Here is a 19,305-nt window from a genome sequence, read left to right as displayed (position 1 = left end):
CATGTCACAACAGAGAGCCGCGAACAAAGAAACAACACTGAAAAAGTTTTTGTGGTCGAAACGAAAAAATCTTTGCGTTTCCTCACAGCCAATACATTGAAATGCAGAACAGGAAACATGTTTATTTACGCTCTCGAACTTTGGCTGCACAGTGGAACATTCTGAGTTGAGAAAAACGATCCGATTCACCTGTGTGTATTATACACAGAACCAGAGGAAGGAAGATGGCTTCGACAGAGGGTAATAAAATCATGGTGTTTCGTCCAACTTTAGCCGAATTTTCAAACTTCCCTGCGTACATTCGTAAGATGGAAGAGATGGGCGCTCATCGAGCGGGTGTAGCTAAGGTAAGCTTCGTTGGACAAGTGTGAAAATTGCTTTTCTTTTCACCTAGCAGTCTGTTTACACTCCGTCTAGGATCTAACTGCACGTGGTGAAGACGGTTTTGAGCGCTGCATCGATCTTGTACATGTGAACTCTTTATTCTGTACATATCATAGCCATGTGCTTTTGTTTGAATTACCTATTTTAGGTCATACCACCAAAGGAATGGGTTCCTCGGAAAAATTATGAAGATATCGACATCACAATTCCTGCGCCAATACTTCAAGTTGTTACGGGAACACAAGGTGAGCTTTTGAAAGTAAGCTTATACAAATCACAAAACCAAAGAACTAGGAGAGAAAAAACCTAGAAAGTGGAGGAGCCACGCGGCAATTAATTAAAACGCTCATTGGTAAATTGGAATGCAGTTCATAAAGAGCTAACTGAAATATAGACAAAAGAACCTAACTAAAATGTTATGGTGACAGTAAGCTACTTATTACAAGCGTAAAATTAATCCAAGCTGATAACTTAGCATTTTCTTTGACACGAAAGTAAGAAAACGTCTGAATTAAGTTACTTGTTACCGAGGAGTTTGCGAGTCAAAAGTCATATTGATTGACTGATATTTTAAACATGTGTCATATCGAAACCAAGATAGTTATTAAGTCAATTCTTGGTGAGATATTTTATTTTGAAGTCTCCATTGTCAGTTGTCCCATAGATCACTGAAGCATTTCAAAAGGCAAAACAAAAGCAATTCGCCTTTCACAAGCTTGTGTTTGTTGTTTACAAACTTAACGCTCTTAGAAACTAAGTACTTAACTGAAGTTTTATTGTCCGCAGTTAAAGATCTCTTTATCTACTCATGGAAAAAGAAACCATGTGTTCTTCCAGCCCTCAGTCACATACACTCGCTCCTTTATTAATGCAACACACGTTTTTTCATTATTGATTTTCAATCTCGTGGGCGCGTTTCCGTTTATCTGGCATGATCATGGCTATAGCTTCTTTAAATCATTAACAACAGGAAATGATAACACTGTTGAAACACTAATTCCAGTCAGCAAAAAGACATTCCTGATTATAGTTTGCAAACTAAAACTGTGAGAATTTCTATATGATGACATAAACCAGATTGTCTGTATAAACTAAGTGATAAACGTAAGCTTATATTTGCAATTTCCGATACATTTTGAAATTTGGAAACAAAGGTTTTTAGACACACCTTTTCCTCTTGTTAATTATACTATCACCTCTGAAGTTGCTGTTAATTGTTATTGAGTCAGTGCTTGTCAATCAACCTACCTGATACGTTTTGACCCTTTAATCTAAAAGTGCGTGTCTCTCTGATTGCCCCTGACCCTTAAGCTTAGGGTGGTGGTTGAGCTGTGATGAGAAGATAGTGATGTTAGCTTTTGTCCAAGTCTCTTAAAGCTCTTCCCGTTATTAGTGATTTTAAAGCTAGAGACAGACAAAAACATGGCTTACAGCACTGTACTGTAGCAATGCCTGTTGGAGATTATAGAGGGCTGTGTACGTCTCAAAATGACCAGAAATCTAAACTAGTCCTAACCCAGAATTGCCTAAAATTATTGTCTCACTGGGGGATTTGAATTTCATTGTGGGTGTGAGGGAGGAAATAGATATTAATTTATGTTGATCTACTTTTGACTCTGAGAGTGTCTGCTGCCATACATGTGTGTCGTCCCTGTCTCAACTCTCTTGAATTTTATCAGGGATTCAGCTTTTGAGGTTTTAATGGGTTGTGCTACAGGTCCAATGAACTCTTTTATAGACATCTGTTTCTTAGCACCAAGAACGGTTAAAACGATACCAGAGAAGATATCAGACTCCCACCCTTAGCCTGTAAAAAATATAGATCTGGCCCCATGCCAGTTGCTCGAAAGGTGGACAACGCTATCCACTGGATAAATCTATCCACTGGATAAGTGTTAATAAAACAACCCACAGTGTCTGCTGGATAGCGTTTTATCCTGTGGATAGTGTTATCCACCTTTCAAACAACCCAGGCCTGGATTGCTTAACCATGTGCCTCATAAACACTGGCTTGTGTCCTAGAAGGCAGTACAGGAAATGTGTAAAATACAATAGGCTCTGTATCTAGATCTTTACCTGGTAACCTAAGGCAAGATTTTGAGAGCCTACATGCACACTGTTCTACATATTGAGTAATTATAAAGTTGAACTTCACTATTTCAAACTCTCAGGGGAATCTAAAAATAACTCAAAATAGCAGCAGTTCAAAATAGCTGATAGTAAATGACTGAAGAACAAATTCAAGAGAAATGGTTTTGAGTACAAAATAACGGGGAATTTGAAATAACTGAGTTCGAATTACCAGGGTCCAGCTGTATTGATAAGGTGACTAAACATCAATTGAGCAGTACTTTGTGTTCACAATATTTTTTGTAGTGTTTGCATGTATATTCTCTAAATTTTTGGAAATGTTTCTGATTCCACGATTTACGGTAATTTGTTTATTAGTTTTCCGGCATGAATAATATTAGCTGCTCTTCCAGAACAACATTATCAGCAAGAGTTCTCACCCCTCATATATTTTAAGAAAATGTTTGTTATTTGAATGTAATAAGTAAAGATGGTTGTTTTTCTTGTCTGCTAGGGCTTTTCCAGTTGTTTAATGTGCAGAAGAAGGCAATGTCTTTTAGTGAATTCAAGAAGCTTGCCAACTGTGAAAGGTAGTCAAATTGATCTATTGTATCTTAACTAGTCTAATCTTTCATACAGAATTATTCAAATTTTATAAATTGTAAATTGAGTTTTTTGTCCTTGTCTTGTTTTGCATTCATCAGATCATAGTTAATAGAGGGGAATGGTTATGAATCCCAACAAAGGTCGTTGTTTTATGTTTTTGTTTGCTTTTTTGGCCTTGACTGTGCACAAAACACAATAACTGTTTACTATGTACTGAGAAACTAACCAATAGAAACATTTTGCTTGGGTAATTCATGCATAGTGTATTAGTGCAAAACAAAAGATTGTGCATGGTCGTGGACCTTCCAACATAAATCTTGAAATCTTTGTTTGCTCATTTGATGTTTGCCCAGCTTCATAACCAGTCCCCTCTACTAACTGTGATCAAATCTATGTTATTTAGAGCAAATAAAGAAGCCATTGAAGGCACATGCTAATTACTCTGTCATGGAAACTGCTTGTATGTGGTTTGTGTATGGTACTGATGTGCCCCTGCAAGAGGGAAGACAGGGCGATACTTGACAGGGATTTAGATACTGAAGTACCTCTGGCTGGCTCAACATATGGGAATGGTAATCCTTTGAAATCCCATAATCTTGTACGAACAATGTTGTTCAAGGGATTACCCCCCCCCCCCCCTGTCTGGGTGGAAGCCATCTGTGTTCTCTGTCCATTTACTAGAACTTGATTAAACTTTACTTCGCAACCACCTTGTTTCCAGGCATAAACCACCTACAGGAGACCCAGATGAGATTGAGAGAAAGTACTGGAAGAATGTAACATTCAACAATCCAGTCTATGCAGCTGACATCCCAGGAACTGTTTACGACAAGGATGTTAATGAATGGAACATTGGAAGATTAGGAACAATTCTTGACTTGATAGAGGATAAGTATGGAGTTCACATTGAAGGAGTGAACACACCATATCTTTACTTTGGTATGTGGAAAGCAACATTCGCCTGGCACACAGAGGATATGGATCTCTACAGTATCAACTATTTACATTTTGGAGCCCCTAAAACATGGTAAGCAGTCACTGTGGTGTTGCTAAAATTTTTGGCAAAGAGGAGGTTCCATAGCTCCATAGAGTACAGAAACATGTAATGCTTTTTCTATTGGAAAGCAAACTTCTTGCAGTCCCAGTCATTTTTTTCACAAAATAATTCATTTTTTTTATCTCTCCACCGCAAAATTTGGAGGATTCATTGAAAAATTGGAATACAGCCAAATTTCTTTTGTATGGACGACAAAGAGGCAGAGCACTGTTTCCACAGTATTTATGGAGGACTGTTCATATTATATTTTTGAGGTTGAGATATATACAAAGTATGATTTCTGGTTTATCTGGTAACAAATCAGAACTGTCCCTGACATGAGTTGACTGTGTTATGGAGGAGTCTGAAAGGAGGTGCTTGAGATATCTACTCCTTGTCTTTTATCTATAGCATAAACAACAATTGATTGCTTAAACTTGTCAGATAAGTTGGCAGATGATGGGGTTCCACATGGCTAGATATTCATAAAATTTATCTCCTTTAGGTATGCCATTCCTCCTGAACATGGTCAGCGTTTAGAAAGACTTGCTGCTGGTGGGTCATACAGCTCTACCGATTAATGATTACTAAGTTGATTAAGTTTGAATCTCAAGACAAATCTTTCAATGCCCAGGACTTCATGTTGAAAATGGGATGTTACTGAATCACTTACAGTTTATTAAACCCATCATACTAACCAGGACTCAAAAAAGACTTGAATTCCTGCTTGCCCTTGAGACAAGCAGCTCTAAAATTTTGCTTGCCCTGGGTATAAGTCTTAGTTTGTTTAGTTGGCACACAACTTGCCTGATCCCTTACCCATTGGGCAAGTAAGAGTGAAAAGTTACTTGCCCAGTAGACTACAAGTAGTCCCTCTTCCGCTTAGTCCATCGTGTGTGAGACGAAAGAAAACCGCGAGAAAAAAATGACCGCGCGGAACCCTGGAGATGAGGAGCATTCCTCGCCCCCAGGATTTCGCGTGGCCATTTTTTTCTTGTGGTTTTCTTTCGCATCACACTTGATGGACTAAGTGAAAGAGGGACTACTAGGATTTTGTGCGGCCATTTTTTTCTCGTGGTTTTCTTTTATGTCACGCTTGATGGAGTAAGCAAAAGAGAGACTACTCGTAGTCTACTTGCCCAGAGGGAGAATCTACTTGTCCCGGATGACTGGACAGCACTTTTTTCAAGCCCTGGCTAACCCCGCACCAAGTTAACTTCATACCCGAAAAATCCTTTGCACAGGGCTGTCACCAAGTTTAATTTTTGGAGCTGTTGGATGAATTGGCCATCTTTTCAAAAGCATCAGAAGAATAGCCCAGTTGAAATAATGAATTAGATGACAATTTTCATCTGCAACCAGCTGTTTATGACAAGCCTGTTTGCACCTCGCTTAACTTGAGTAACCCTGTGAGGGACAATTCTGTTGGGTTTTCATGTGGCAGAGTTTGCACAGCCCTATGACACCAAAGTTTCATAAGTAGAGAATTTTTAAAAAATTTTGAATTTACATGTAGCCGAGGTTCTTGATGATAAGGTAAATGGGCAGAATAATCTTAATCAGAATTTATAAATGTATGAAAAGGAATTTCATTCCTAAGATTTATGTTTAAAAGTACCTACAACATCAGGTAATTTCAATCTTCCTGATGCAAAAATGCTTTATTTGAAACTTTTATTTCTATACAGGATTCTTTCCTGGAAGTTTCCAAAGCTGTTCTCAATTTCTCAGACATAAAATGACGATCATCTCTCCTCAAGTGTTGCGGAAATTTTCAATTCCTTATGATAAGGTATGATTACATGTATATCGTGGTGTGCTTTGTTATTTTGTCCCCCTTTGTGATGTCTGTAAGTTGTCTGCATTCAATCCTGGTTGCCTTACAGCCAGCACCTATCTTTGGTTTCAGTAACACTAAACAACCACAGTAAAGTTTTAAGTTTAACTTCAATGGATTTTCCACTAATGTACTGTTTGAGCATATAATACAACTGGGAGTATCTTTTCAAGACTGACTCCTGCAAAGGATGCTTGTCCGTCACATGGTTACCCCCTAGCTCTTACCTAGCTGGTACTCTGTGAAAGTATATTGTCTTGCTCAGGAACATAACACAATGATGCCTGCAAGGGTTCGAACACAGATTGCTTAATCCTAGTCAAGTACAATATCTGTAAGGTTGCAGTGCCTTGTCCGCCTGTTAGTTATTGAATGCTTCATGATATATCACTGCTCAATTTTAACACTTGCATTTTTTGTGTTTTCTGTCAAATGTTGCAAAACTGTTGAAAAGGATCAATCACATTAGCCAATCTAAACTTTACAGTGTTGCCCGTACTGACGAGGACACATTGTTTTTTGTGCATCAAGTGTCCTGAGCTAATAATGAGAAAAAATATATAATGTGCACCTTTCACTGGATGATCAAAAATAGTGGTGTAACCAGACTGTTGATTAACACAGTGTAGTTGAGAAGAAACTACTACTACAATGTACATAGATTCTAGAAATTGTTTTTCACTGAAACTTTCGATAACTTGGGTTTTGCAGATCACACAAGAAGCTGGCGAATTCATGATTACATTTCCTTATGGCTACCATTGTGGTTTTAACAATGGTTTCAACTGTGCTGAGTCAACAAATTTTGCTTCTGAAAGGTGGATTGATTTTGGAAAGAGAGCGCAAGTGGTAAGTCAGGATGCGATTTTTGATGTTCAGTTTCTACAATAATCCTTGCATCCATTTGAATTACATTTTCGGCTCCCTACATCTCTAGCAGGATAATTTACAATATTATTGTTATTGTGCGCTACACAAGAATACGTAAAATGGAGCTTGGGTGCTAAAGGGAACAACTTTATATCATGATTTCTTAATATTTTTTGCTGTATACAGACAATTTATTATTGAACACCAGAGAGTCATGGGCGGTTACTTTGGCGAGATGGAGACAGATGAGAAATTGCAAGCCTGAAAATGTTTCTCGGAGTAGTCTAATACACACGAACGATACGATTTGTCAACTGAAGGTATTAACGATATGGTCCGTACCATCTGTATAAACAATGAAAGCAGGAGTCGATCTGTTGATGATGTGTGACCGGCTATTGATGCGTTAAATTATATTTCGTGTGTTACGTGGCATATTTTAGTTGGAGTTTTTAGCCTCGGCTGTTTCTTTATGAAGTGCTCAACCCGTGCTTGTAGAATGAGGTATATATGTATGATTTAAGTCCTTGTTACCTCTCCATATTTATAACCAGGTTGCCTGCTTCGGCTAGCGTGTTTATTTATCAGTTTTACAAGATGAAATACGAGTTTAAGTTCCTTGTTTCGGCTCTGTAGTTATTTCCGCGTTGCCTGCTTCGGCTTTTGTATTTATTTATCAGTTTTACAGCTAAAATACGGCGTGGTGGCGATAAAACGAGGTATACAGGCTGCACGTGGTTTTTTTATTGCAACAGTAACATTACATTACAATACAAATATTACCTACTCTACTTACACTGCTGCTATGACTTACGATTTAACAATACTAAAACAACTTACAATACTAACATTATTTACAATTTACTAATATCTTACATTACTTGCATGTAGGTAGCTACAGTAGGTGGCTTTCTTCCATGGATGTTTAAGTTCCTTGTTTCATCTCTAGGCTTATTTGCAGGTTATCCTCTTCAGCTTGTGTGTTTACTCTGGTTGTGTTGTTAGCGAGCCTTTTCACGTCTCCTTGTGAGATGCAATTAGTGGATCGTGAACGATCCGTCTACCGCTTTCACCGTCCGCACCATTTGAACGAATCGACAAAACGTTCAGGGAGGTTAAACACCAGGAACCTAGACAATCTAGTGAACCAAGCAAAATTCAACCAAATACTAGACTACGAGTAGTCGGTTTTTGTTCCTGAAATCTTCCGTGCGCGGAGCTTAGTTAATTTTAGGCAAATTAAGGAAAGAAACACACTCCAGAAACTTAACTTGTCGCACGCTAGGAAAAGAAAGAGACTGCTCGCAGTGTATCCAAATACAGAAAGATTGTTAAACCAATCACACAGTGCAGTAATGGAAAACCAAAGCGAATGCAAGTTCTTTGGACACTTAAGTGAAAGTCGCTCAAAGATTGTTGTTCTATTGGTTCACAAAAAAAAATGCTTGAACCTTCCTTGGGAAATAAATTTTGGATTAGTAACTGTGGTATTATATGCCTTCTTACTGCTTCTCAGCTTTGGTACGACTTGATTGTTGTTGTTGTTTTTTTCAGTGTATGTGTAAGAAAGACACGGTCAAGATCTGTATGGATGTCTTTGTAAAGACATTTCAGGTGAGCATCAGAAATTCCTCACTTAGATTACTTTCTATTAACCTCAGACCTTATCCTCCGAACAGAAAAGATTCCATTGTACAACATTTTGGACTTGACGTGATTCCGTACTTACAGACTGAGAAGAAATCGGCTATTTTAACACTAGTGAACAATCAACGCATTGTTTGAGTTAGAGCGGTTTTCAATTGAGTGTCGTGAATCCAAAACTAATGTAATTACTCTAGCCAATCACAAAGGACACAGACAATACAGCGAACCAATTAAAACTCGAAGTCATTGCTTGTAGCTGACACGAAGCGCGGGAAAACGAGGACGCGTGTGATAGGATTGGTTTTGGTTTTACTTCTGATTGGATGAAAAGTGGGCGCGCGTTGTATAAAGCCATTCGTGAAGCCTAATTTATCCAAAACCGCTCTGTTGACACGTAGACTTGAATAGTTCCTTCGAAAAACTGTTTGATAATGTAGTGTGGAAAGTCTAGAAAAATATTCTTAATGAATTGCCTTATGAATACAATCAGTGCGAATATCACAAGTAGCAAGTAATTTTTTCGTTTATGGAAGAAAAGACCAAAATAAAAGTTTCCTGTGATGGATAAACACCAAAGAGGCAAAAAGGAAGAAAGATGGTGAAAGTAGCTCATCGCGATATTTTGAGCCTTATTTTGGCCAACAAATTACCTTTAAATGGAAGGAAACGTCAAAATAGTAGTTCACTAAGATAGAAAAACACCAAATAGACAATAATAAATTATAAAGGAACAAGGATGGTTAAGGATGGAGAAGATAAACACGGATTACAATCGACGAACTTGAAAAATTTAGGCTAAACTTTTCAAGATGCCCAAACCGTGACGTAGCTCCTTAAAGACTGGGGACGATTGAGAACGGAAACTTCTTGTAATTGTTAATGATCAGATGATGATTTGCAGCCTGACAAGTGGGAAGAGTATCTTAAATCCAAACACAAAGACAGCAGTGACACTGAAGAGGAGGAAAGTGAAGACGAAGAAGGCAACGACAGCAAGAAAGGCGAAAAGGATAAAACGAATAGGAAACAGAAAACCAAGTTTGAAGGAATAGATATTGATGATGATATTCCTCTTTCCAAGTGGAGGGATGCATTAGCAAGGTAAATAACCTGTTCATTCGGTAAACAAAAAGTAATGTATATGCCTAAGTAGCCAATTCTTGCGAATAATTTTGAATTTTCTTGAACTTGTCCAAAAGACATCAATTAGAATGTTAACATTGCGTGGTATTTGGCATACAAAGTTCTTATCAATGAGTTTGTTTCTTGTTTCTTGTTTTATTTTTGCCATTTATGTACATAATAACAACACATGTCTATAATGTATATTATAGACAAGGAAGCCCAGAGAAGTCAATAAGGCTTATGTAGAGGACTACCTTAAACACCTAAGTCTTAACAAGAGAATAGAAATGCTGTCATCGGCACACAAAATGATCATAGTTTGGGATAAAAAGGTAGTTAACCAAAGCTAAACGCGCGAATGCGCGAATTTGATTAAGCTATCGAGACGTCTTCGTGTACTTGACGACGTGAAATTGTTCAGGTGGTGAAGGTTGCGACTCCCACAACTGCTACTTTTATCATTTACATTGGATTTTATTGTGTTATTGTACCCTAGGAAGTCTTTACAGCCGCGGAAGCCAGCAGCTAAGCGCCAGCCAGTGGTCACAAAATCCTTCACAGTTCCCAGCAGCGCAGGCAGACGGAAGAAAATGGAAGAAACCAAAAAAGGAAAAGGTCCTGCTACATCTTTTCGCATCTTCATGTTTTATTGCTTGTTAACAAATTTGATAGATTCTTAGAGTCCATACCTTAGCTTAGCTTGTCACGCAGGACATATTGCGTGACGCGTCAAAAGAACAACATGTTAATGGGGTTCTTTGCATCACTTAACGAAGATTTTGCAAAAGTGGGGTGTGTACCGACGAATATTGTCGACGTTGACCCGTCTGCTTGGTGCCACAAGGTTACGTCATGTCTCTTAGCGACTTTTTATGACGATCGCAAGCTCGGACAGGATCTGGTTTGGAAAGGCGTTTGTTTCCGTGAGGAAATAACAAAGAGAGCTCACTGATACTGCATGAAAATAAAGGCCTTAAGACAAGATCAATAAATAGCTCGAAGTGTATCAAGGCACTTTCCTCTCACAGTGCCTTTCTCCACCCAGGTATATAAATGGGTACCGGCGAATTTAATGCTGGGGGTAACCCTGCGATGGACTGGCATTCCATCCAGGGGGGGGAGGAGAAATACTCCTAGTTGCTTCATGCTACTGAAACCGGAATAAGCTCCGGACTGATGGGCCACTTGGCTCGTATGCAGACTTTACCTCATTGTATGAAAGGTACAAAAGCTCTTGTGACAACTTCGTGTAACGACTGTAACGCCCTCCAACACGACGCTCTTTGAACTTTTAGTGCACTCTTCGCGTCAAAGAGCGTCTGCATCGGAGACTATGATTGGATCAAAGGCGAGTCAACTTTAATGTCGTGCAAACATAGCCTATGAGAGCAGGCTGTCTTTGATAATTGAAGCCAACAAATGTCCACAAAGGGCCCCTTTGTGAGCATTTGTTCCTGAAAGGGGTCTTTACCTTTATCCTTGATGGAACAGTGCTTGTGTACTTACTAGTTGGTTCTCTCACCTTTCAGGTCGTAAACATCTTGAAGGCAAAAACAGAAGTACATCATATAAAGTTCTCTCCAGTATTCTTGACGGGCTGTGGCAACATCAGCTACCGAATTTTGAAATGGAGCAGGGTTTTAACATTGTCTCCTCACAACTTGAGCCTCGTTGTTCAGTGTGTAGCTTCTTTTCTAAATCAGAGGTGAGGGTCCATAGCGTGTGTTTTCTCTCTAGTATGACTATTGTTCAAGTATGAAGAAAAAAACTGAGCAGCCTCATCTCTTTTAATCTCGACATTTGAGACTGGGTACGAAAAATTCCATACTGATGACGTAGCTGTACAGGGATCCTCATAGCGTCTCTGATTGGTTTCTGGGTTTTGAATTTTCGCACACAAATATCAACCAATCAGAGACGCTACACGGATCTCTGGATAGTTACGTCATCAGAAGGGAATCTTCGAGAGACGTGTGTGTGAGGTACAACTTATTCCAAATGATTACAGCAAACACCCTGCTGTTGTTGTTGTTTTTGTTTGTTTGTTTGTTTGTTTGTTTGTTTTTTCAACAAATCAAGAGTAGAACCAAATGCAATCATTATTTAGATTACAGTTTTTTCTCTCCGCGCCTGGCATCAGTGGCAGTTTTTTTCCGCCCTTGGTAACACGTAGTTTGTTTCCCCGCGTTTGGCTGCGATTGCATGTTTTCCCGCATTTAGCGATGGTTCGCGTTTGGCGATGGTTTTCATGTTTTCCCGCGTTTAGCTACGGCTGCATAGTTTTTCCCGCGTTTGGCAATGGTTTTATGTTTTCCTGCGTTTGGCCTCGGCTCCGTGTTTTTCAACCGCATTCAGCGATGGTTCCGCGTTTCCCCGCGTTTGGCTTCGGCTTCATGGTTTTGCCGCGACTGATTCTGATTACTGGTTCAATGCAACAGTCAACGGTTCTCGATAGCCTTCATACAACTGACTCGGTTCTGTTGTCTTTTGACATTTCTTAGTATGATATATCAGTACACCTACGAGAAAATCTTCACCAGCCGCTGGCTAGCCTGACAGCAGATACATCTGACGTTACTGACAAGCTGTCAGTACCCAGAGTGCCTGAGATTTGTTTCATGTCAGATGACTCCAGTCCTGAGAGTATAAGCTCGTGGTTGGACAACAAGTTTACTGCGGACACGACAAGTCCTCTCTTACAATGTGAATCGTGTAAACTGCTTGTTCATGCAAGTGAGTTCCTATCCATGCCTGCTTATTAAATAAATATTCTTGTCATAGTTCTAGTTTAAAGATAAATTTAGTGGCTTCTCGATTAGAAAGTTCTTGGGAGTGTTGTATAGTTTTCGTTGTTTTACTATACTATTGAGGTCCTGTTGTGTGAGATTAAAACAGATTGCAATCGTGATGCCTTCATTTATGAGCATAGTTTATTCTCGAATAGATGTCAGTTGATTATTAGGCTGGAATTCGTTATGTAGATAAATTTGCTTGGTTTTGAATTCGTCTTAGGTTGTTATGGAGTAAGCGATGCCCCTAGTGATGGTCACTGGAAATGTCAAAGATGTCTACAAGAAGATCAAAAGGCCATCGAAAGTAGTGTAAGTAGAACTGTTAGTGCATGAGAAAACACAACCGTTAGTTCTTCTTTCACTGCAAAGGCTGGCAAGTGAAGACTGTGAAAGGATTTCGTATACATTCGATAGAACAGAGTTCTTTTTTGGAATAAATGGTGCACTGTGGTGATAAACATGTCCAAAACAACGTGTGTTGAAAAAACTGATTTTAAACTTGACGTTTCGTATTCTTCCACATACATTTTTAGAAGTGACCGTTACGCTAATTTTAAAATAATTAAATTTAAATGTTAAAATGAAAGACTGGTACCTACTGAAGTTAAAATGGCTCAAAAATAACAGTGTTCACGATAAAGTTCTTTTTCTCCATGTTTGTCAAGTGCGGCTTTACTTAATCTCTAATGGTGACTTGTAACATTTTGTTTCGTAGTTTTGCTCTTTATGTAGACTAGGTGGAGGAGCTTTGAAGAAGACGACAGACAATAGGTATTGCTATCACATTAGTTGTCGAAATTCCGTGGGGAAGAACGCAAAGAAGAACGGAACCCAAGTGAGCGGTCGTAAGCGTGCGAGCGTGACATGCGAAGCTGCGAGCCGCTCGTTTACCGACGCACACGCTACTCGCGGCTCGCATGTCACGCTCGCACGCTTACTTGTTTTGCGTTCATCTCCACGGATTTCCGAGCTAAAGAGAGACTTCTCGCCGTCCAAGTTGTCACCTGTATCATTATCGTTACCGTTCGCTTTTCCCATCTCAATTGTGACTTTTTTTATTTTTTTATTTATTGAAGATGGGCTCATATAGGTTGTGCTGTGGCTATGCCTGAAGTTTTCTTTGTAAACGTAAATCTTAGAGAAGGAATTAACACAGATCAAATCACTTCAGCGAGAAGAAAGCTTGTAAGTAGTACAGCCTGTTCCTCATGTAGTCCCCTTTGGACAATCAATGACTGCTTATATAATTGTGTCACACTCTGCGCTCTTCATCGCAACAACATTCTTATCTTTTTGTCACGCTCTGTTATACCTCCTGTGTCACGCTCCAATCTAGTGTTCGTAGTTCTTCTTTTCTTGTGTCACGCTCTTTTTTGTTTGTGTTATACTGTTTTTGTTTTTTGTTTTTTTGTTTTGTTTTTTTGCATGTATCACGCTCTTTTCTGTTGATTACGTCACATTCAGTTCTGTTACATATGACGCGCTCTCCCTGGTTTGTTTGTATACAGAAGTGTTTTTACTGTCGATCAACGGCCAGCGGAAAGGATAATGGCGCATGCGTACAGTGTTGTGCGGGAAAGTGTGCAGTTTCCTTCCACGTGACATGCTTAGTGTTGGCGGGGTTTGCACTGGAACCGAGTGATTGGCCACAACCCACAGAAACCTACTGCGAAAGGCATCAGAGGACAAGATTTAAAGTAAGCTCCCTTTGTTGTACTTGTAATAGACGGTTTTCAACTGAATAAGGATGCGAAATTGATATAGAGCGGCACGTTTTGTTTTTTGATTTGCCAAGGACATCAAAATTGACTTGGAAAGTTGTCGACGATTTCCCGAGGATTTTAGAATGGACCCGAAAACTTCCGAAGATTGCCGAGCGATAATCGTTTGGGTTTCTAAATTATCCTTTCGAGCGAGCCCACACGACGAGGAGTTAAATGGTAAACTATAGCAATGACTGTTTTCCTTCCTTTTTCAGGGCAAACAACGCGACTTCTCCGTCATTCATTCTGGTGAATCTGTTGTAGCCAAACACAGGAATGGAAGGTGAACAAGACTCGGTGCTAAGAAAGTGTCAACTTTGCTATGTATTTTCGTTCTTTATCCGTCGCTATCTTCTCCAATCTTAACTATCGTCGTTCCATTTTGGTTTATTAAGATTTCGTAGGTGTTGTTCTACCTTACTGAACTATTGCTTCTTTGTCGATAGTTTCTTCATTCGCATCTGTCCTGTCTATGCGGTTTCAAAACATTACCAAGTACGAGGAGAAATATCCTGTTTTCTTTTTTCAACCATCTCTTTTTATTCCAGAGAAATTCAAGTTCCAAAATATGTAAACTCAACCAAATTTTTGATCAAATATTTGCCATTTCCACATCCCCCTTAATACACCTGTTTTGTTCCCCAAAATTTTGCATAAGCATTGTCTTCAGTTTCTCTCGGGACGACTGTAATACCCAGGAGAAATGAGAAACAAAGGTTATGCAGAATTCTGGGGGGCAAACAAGGTGTGTTATGGGGGATGTGGAAATGGCGAATGGAGAAAAAGACATCTCAACTAATTCGCATCAGAACTGTTTAATTCTTTCTAGTAAGAAGTCCTCTACTAGATGTGTTCCACAATATGAGCGTAACAATTTTATAGTAAGGTTCGTATTTACCTTAGCCTCCTACGCCTGTTATTTAACCAGGGGTGAAGATTACCTGGGGTTTGGGGGAGGGATAGATTACGTGGGGAGCCCAAATAGCGTCAGCGTAGGAGGTTCTATTACTTCTGTTTGTGTCTGTTTCAGATATTACCACGGTGTGGTGCAGGACACCTCAACAGAGGAGTATTACGTAGTATCTTTCGAAGACGGCACCTATTGTGATAACTTGCCACCAACTGACATTGTAGTAAGTTACTTAATACACTTGAATCACTTTAAAGGCGATTCCTCAGGAATAAGAGTTGCCGAACAATTTTTGTGAAACTTTCCCCAAATTTTCCCAACCAAGCACTGCCCCAGCTAAAACTGATGAATATCCGAGTGATATTCATCAGTTTTCAAAACCGCTCGTGTTGCGAAAAATATATGAAGGATAATAAACACAATAGCCTCCTTTTTGGCGCAAAAATATGTTCGCATATTTGTCCGCGGACATAATCTGTTCCCCAAAGCTCACAGCTTGCTTCTGGGAACAGATAATGTCCGTGGAAAGTATCCGTGCATATTTTTGCGCCAAATGGAGGCTATTGTTTATATCATGGTAATTTTTGTAGAGCCACGACAGCACAAGAGATGATATTCCTGCGGGAACGGCGGTGCGAGTTAAGTGGGGCGAGGACGAAGACATATTTCAAGCGAGAGTCACTGGACGAAGAATAAGCGTCACATATCAGGTAAGTTAAGAAATTTTGTAGGATGAACTAAGATAGAGAGGGGACCATGAAATATCGCCCTGGGCGGTCTTTCTTGTACGGACCTTGCCTCGTTCGATCTGTGTCAGAAAGAACTCGTTCTCCTAGTACGGCCCTCGTGTTCGAATAGAGAGTTTTAGAATAAGGCTTACAGCAAACGGGACACAGCACAAATTGCCTGATGTTCCTTTTTTCCCCGTCTAATCCTTTTGAATAAGTCCAACACAGATATAGAAAAAAAAAGCTATTCCCAGGAATTTAACATTCTCACTTAAATGTTCAAAAGACGTTTGCCCATAGGCATACGAGCTGGGGGAGGAGGGGCTAGGGGGGCTGCAGTCCCCCAGCTACGGAAATTACGTAATATTTCGGGCAAAACGCTCATGATTCGGGCAACGACACTTGGAGAGAAAACATTACAAAATAATGCTGTTGATGTGATTTCCAAAACTCGTAAAACAAAGGTTCCTACTTTTTATGTCTCTCTGTGTTATTAGATCCCCGACCGAGCGTCTGTAGGCCGTCGAGTGGTTTCTTAAAAGAGTTGGTGCTTGAAGTAGTACCGTGTAAAGTGTACCATTTCTATTATAGTTAGTGTTTGTATCTGCTGCTGATCTGAAGTGTCGTTGCGCACCAAGGACGCCATGGTAATCAGTTGGGACAACGGCCTTTCCTTTCCGGCCTTTCCTTTTAGGTTTCAAGGCTTGTATACTTTCTCTGACATTTGCTTTGCAAAAAGAACTTAGACTGAAATGATATGAGTGACCTGGGGTTTTCTGTTAGTTACAAGTCGGTTAAGTGTGTATCGTGGAATATTATTTTCTTTCCCAATTTTCCATCGACAAAACAAGTACACGAATTAAAGCGAACGAAGACCAAATATTGTAATGTCTTAACAATGGGGTGTTACAATTTTTTTTCTTGAATTTTTCTTTGGAGGTGTTTCCTTAGTACGTCCATGTTGTTTACTATCTTATTTACGTAACTTTTGACTTCATAGAAGGCTTGCAGTGTACGCTGCAAGTCTGCTGTGGCCGAGACAAGACGACTTCTAGTAAAGCCTCGTATTGTTCTTTGAACGTTTCGAGTATGTCGATAGGCTTTTGTACATTATGCTAGCATTTTTTCGACCATTTTAGTGAAACAAAAGCATTAAGCATTATTCCACCATTTTAGTGGCATTTTCCCGGAAAATTAATTTTTTTCCACGTACAGAAAATAGAAATAAAAATTATTTTGCGAGAAAATGAACTGAGATTGAAAAAGTCCAAATGCCACCGATAAAACCGAGTAGAGAAATCAAATTAAAAGATCATTATTAAAACTATTACATACGTTGAGTTACAATACGTGTACGTTTTTTTAAGCACCTTGAACTGTTAATTGTGTTAAAACGTTAAAATTATTAAAATTTAAAATCCCTATGTATGAGCATTAACCGAGCAGTTTAGTGACTTTTTGGGGGAAGACCGTGCATTTAAGTGGAAAAAATGGAGCATTAAGGTGGAGCACTTAAGTGGGGAAATAAAGCATAATGTACAAAAGCCTATATGTCGAGACGCTCGTCTCGAATATAGGATAGCTTCTGTAACGGTGGTCCAAACGGCCCATGTCTCTGATACTGATCAGCCGATCGCTGAACGAACGCCATAAAAGGAAGAACTTTTTGTTTTGATAAGTTTTAGATTTTACTAGATTGCAACTGTTGATAGAGGTCAGTGAGTATGTAAGCTTTCAATATAACTATCTTTATGAACGTTTTTGTTTTTCACGCATTTTGAGTGCGTTTGCATCCCGATTTCAACACTCCCGCATTCGGGCATTGCGTAATTTTTTCGGGCAAGGTCACCGCCCCCCCAAGCCGAAGGTGTCCGTACGCCTGTGCGTTTGTCCATTGCCCTATTACTCAGTCTTGAAGTCACGCGCTGCTGTAAGGGAGGGTGAGTTTCAGAGACCTTAAATTACAGTTTGAAGCATGGTAAAACACGTACAAGGAATATTGTTCTATTACACAGCCAACTGAAATTTATCCAAAATAATGTTGTTTTGTGGTCAGATTGAATTTGAGGACGAGTCGTGGCTGAGCGTACGTCGAGAGGACGTGTACAAAGCTAGTGAAGAGCTCCCGCTTAAAGTACAACAACGATTGGTAAGTGAAGAACAATCATGGTGGCTGCTAGCACCGACCAGTTGAAATGTAGCCTGTCAAGTGATGTTACTAATCATGAAAAATTGTCCTGGAACGAAAAGGATAGCCGAGATGGAAGGAACGTAATGAAATTAATCTTACTGCCTCTTTAGGACTATTAGTATTGGAGTGTGGAATTTTATGCACTAGGTGTGAAAGTTATGAAAAATTAGTGTGCTGGATGGTAAACGTTCGCCATCAACCAACGTTTCAGTAAAAATCTTCTTAATTTTTAAACCTCAAGCCGCTACAGAAATGTTCTACTAGACATTTGTTCTCAAAATTGGCAACCGTCTCGGAATGGGATGGGAATGGACGAGACTACGTGGGGTTTTCTTATTCCCGCTCCGTCAAATCCCTGATGGCATATTAGGGCAGTTACTTCCGGAATTCTATAGTATTGACCTTGTTACTTGCTTTTCATGTGATTATTTTTTTTGGCAGTCTTCAGCGACAGAGCAAGCGAACCTGTCTTACTGGGACGACATTCCTGACCACAGTGCCAAGCGACCACGGAAACAAAACCCACGTTTCCTGTAGAGCGTGTTGTTTAAATTAATTTAATTAAGACATTAGAATTTGGACTCTTTGGCCGACTCTTTGATTCGTCAAGCAAATTTTTGTGTCACGCAATCTTTCCTGTGAAGATTGCATGACGACCAACGACAGTAAACATCCACAACGTTACGAACACTATTGAAGTTATATTTTGATCCATTTCTTTCGCCCAAAAGCATGGCATTACTTTCAATGGGCAGGCCCATTCACTAATGAATTTAGAAAGTTATTGGAATTTTTTTTTTCAGAAAGAAATAAAAAGAGAGCGAGTTCTTGAACCTGTTGTAGGTTGTTTCAGGCAGGCGGAGAGAGGTAAAAAATAGGCTCATTTGTTTTCGAGTGGACTTGAAATTGTTTCTGTGTCCTTTGATCCAACCACCGTTAACAGAATATTCACCAAATAGAACTCGGAGCATGTAGCTGGAGTTAAACGCGGGAATTAGCTTGCACCAAGCGCGGCAAAACGAACAACGGCTGCCAAGCGCGGGAAACCGTAACTGGCGCCAAGCGCGGCAAAACAGTTCTGGCACCAAGCATGTGACTTCTTTTGAAGCTTATTGGCTAAAATAACGAAATCATCTCTCTGATTGGTGAAAACATGAAACATCATCACGTGAAATTGAAAGAACGTTTCTTAGTGCACTTGAAAACCTAAATAGTTACAATGGATTCGCTTTCTTTAGATTTCTTTTAAAATGTTGTTCATTTGCATCAAATTATCGTTTCATTCTTTTTCTTCGTTTCTTTGTAATTATAAGATATATCATAGAATCTTGTTCAATTAATTATTC

At 39.4% G+C, this 19,305-nt stretch overlaps 1 protein-coding gene across 1 annotated transcript; it reads left to right on the top strand.

Annotated features, from left to right (window-relative positions):
• The first annotated feature begins 10 nt into the window (after positions 1 to 10).
• Positions 11 to 18,792, top strand: LOC145468877 (lysine-specific demethylase 4C-like). Its single transcript, XM_081452580.1, has 21 exons — positions 11 to 347; positions 533 to 629; positions 2,969 to 3,044; positions 3,782 to 4,087; positions 4,602 to 4,651; positions 5,785 to 5,888; positions 6,645 to 6,782; positions 8,358 to 8,417; positions 9,352 to 9,551; positions 10,072 to 10,190; positions 11,105 to 11,280; positions 12,077 to 12,308; positions 12,588 to 12,676; positions 13,083 to 13,138; positions 13,444 to 13,552; positions 13,876 to 14,064; positions 14,346 to 14,413; positions 15,161 to 15,263; positions 15,631 to 15,750; positions 17,825 to 17,917; positions 18,401 to 18,792. The coding sequence occupies exons 1-21, from the start codon at positions 225 to 227 to the stop codon at positions 18,494 to 18,496; spliced, it is 2,604 nt and encodes an 867-aa protein (XP_081308706.1). The 5' UTR covers positions 11 to 224; the 3' UTR covers positions 18,497 to 18,792.
• Positions 18,793 to 19,305: the final 513 nt, after the last annotated feature.

The sequence above is a fragment of the Orbicella franksi genome, chromosome 14, assembly GCF_964199315.1.
Source record: "Orbicella franksi chromosome 14, jaOrbFran1.1, whole genome shotgun sequence".
NCBI lineage: Eukaryota > Metazoa > Cnidaria > Anthozoa > Scleractinia > Merulinidae > Orbicella > Orbicella franksi.
Note: the sequence above shows the minus strand (reverse complement) of the source record. Positions and strands in the feature narration are given on the sequence as shown.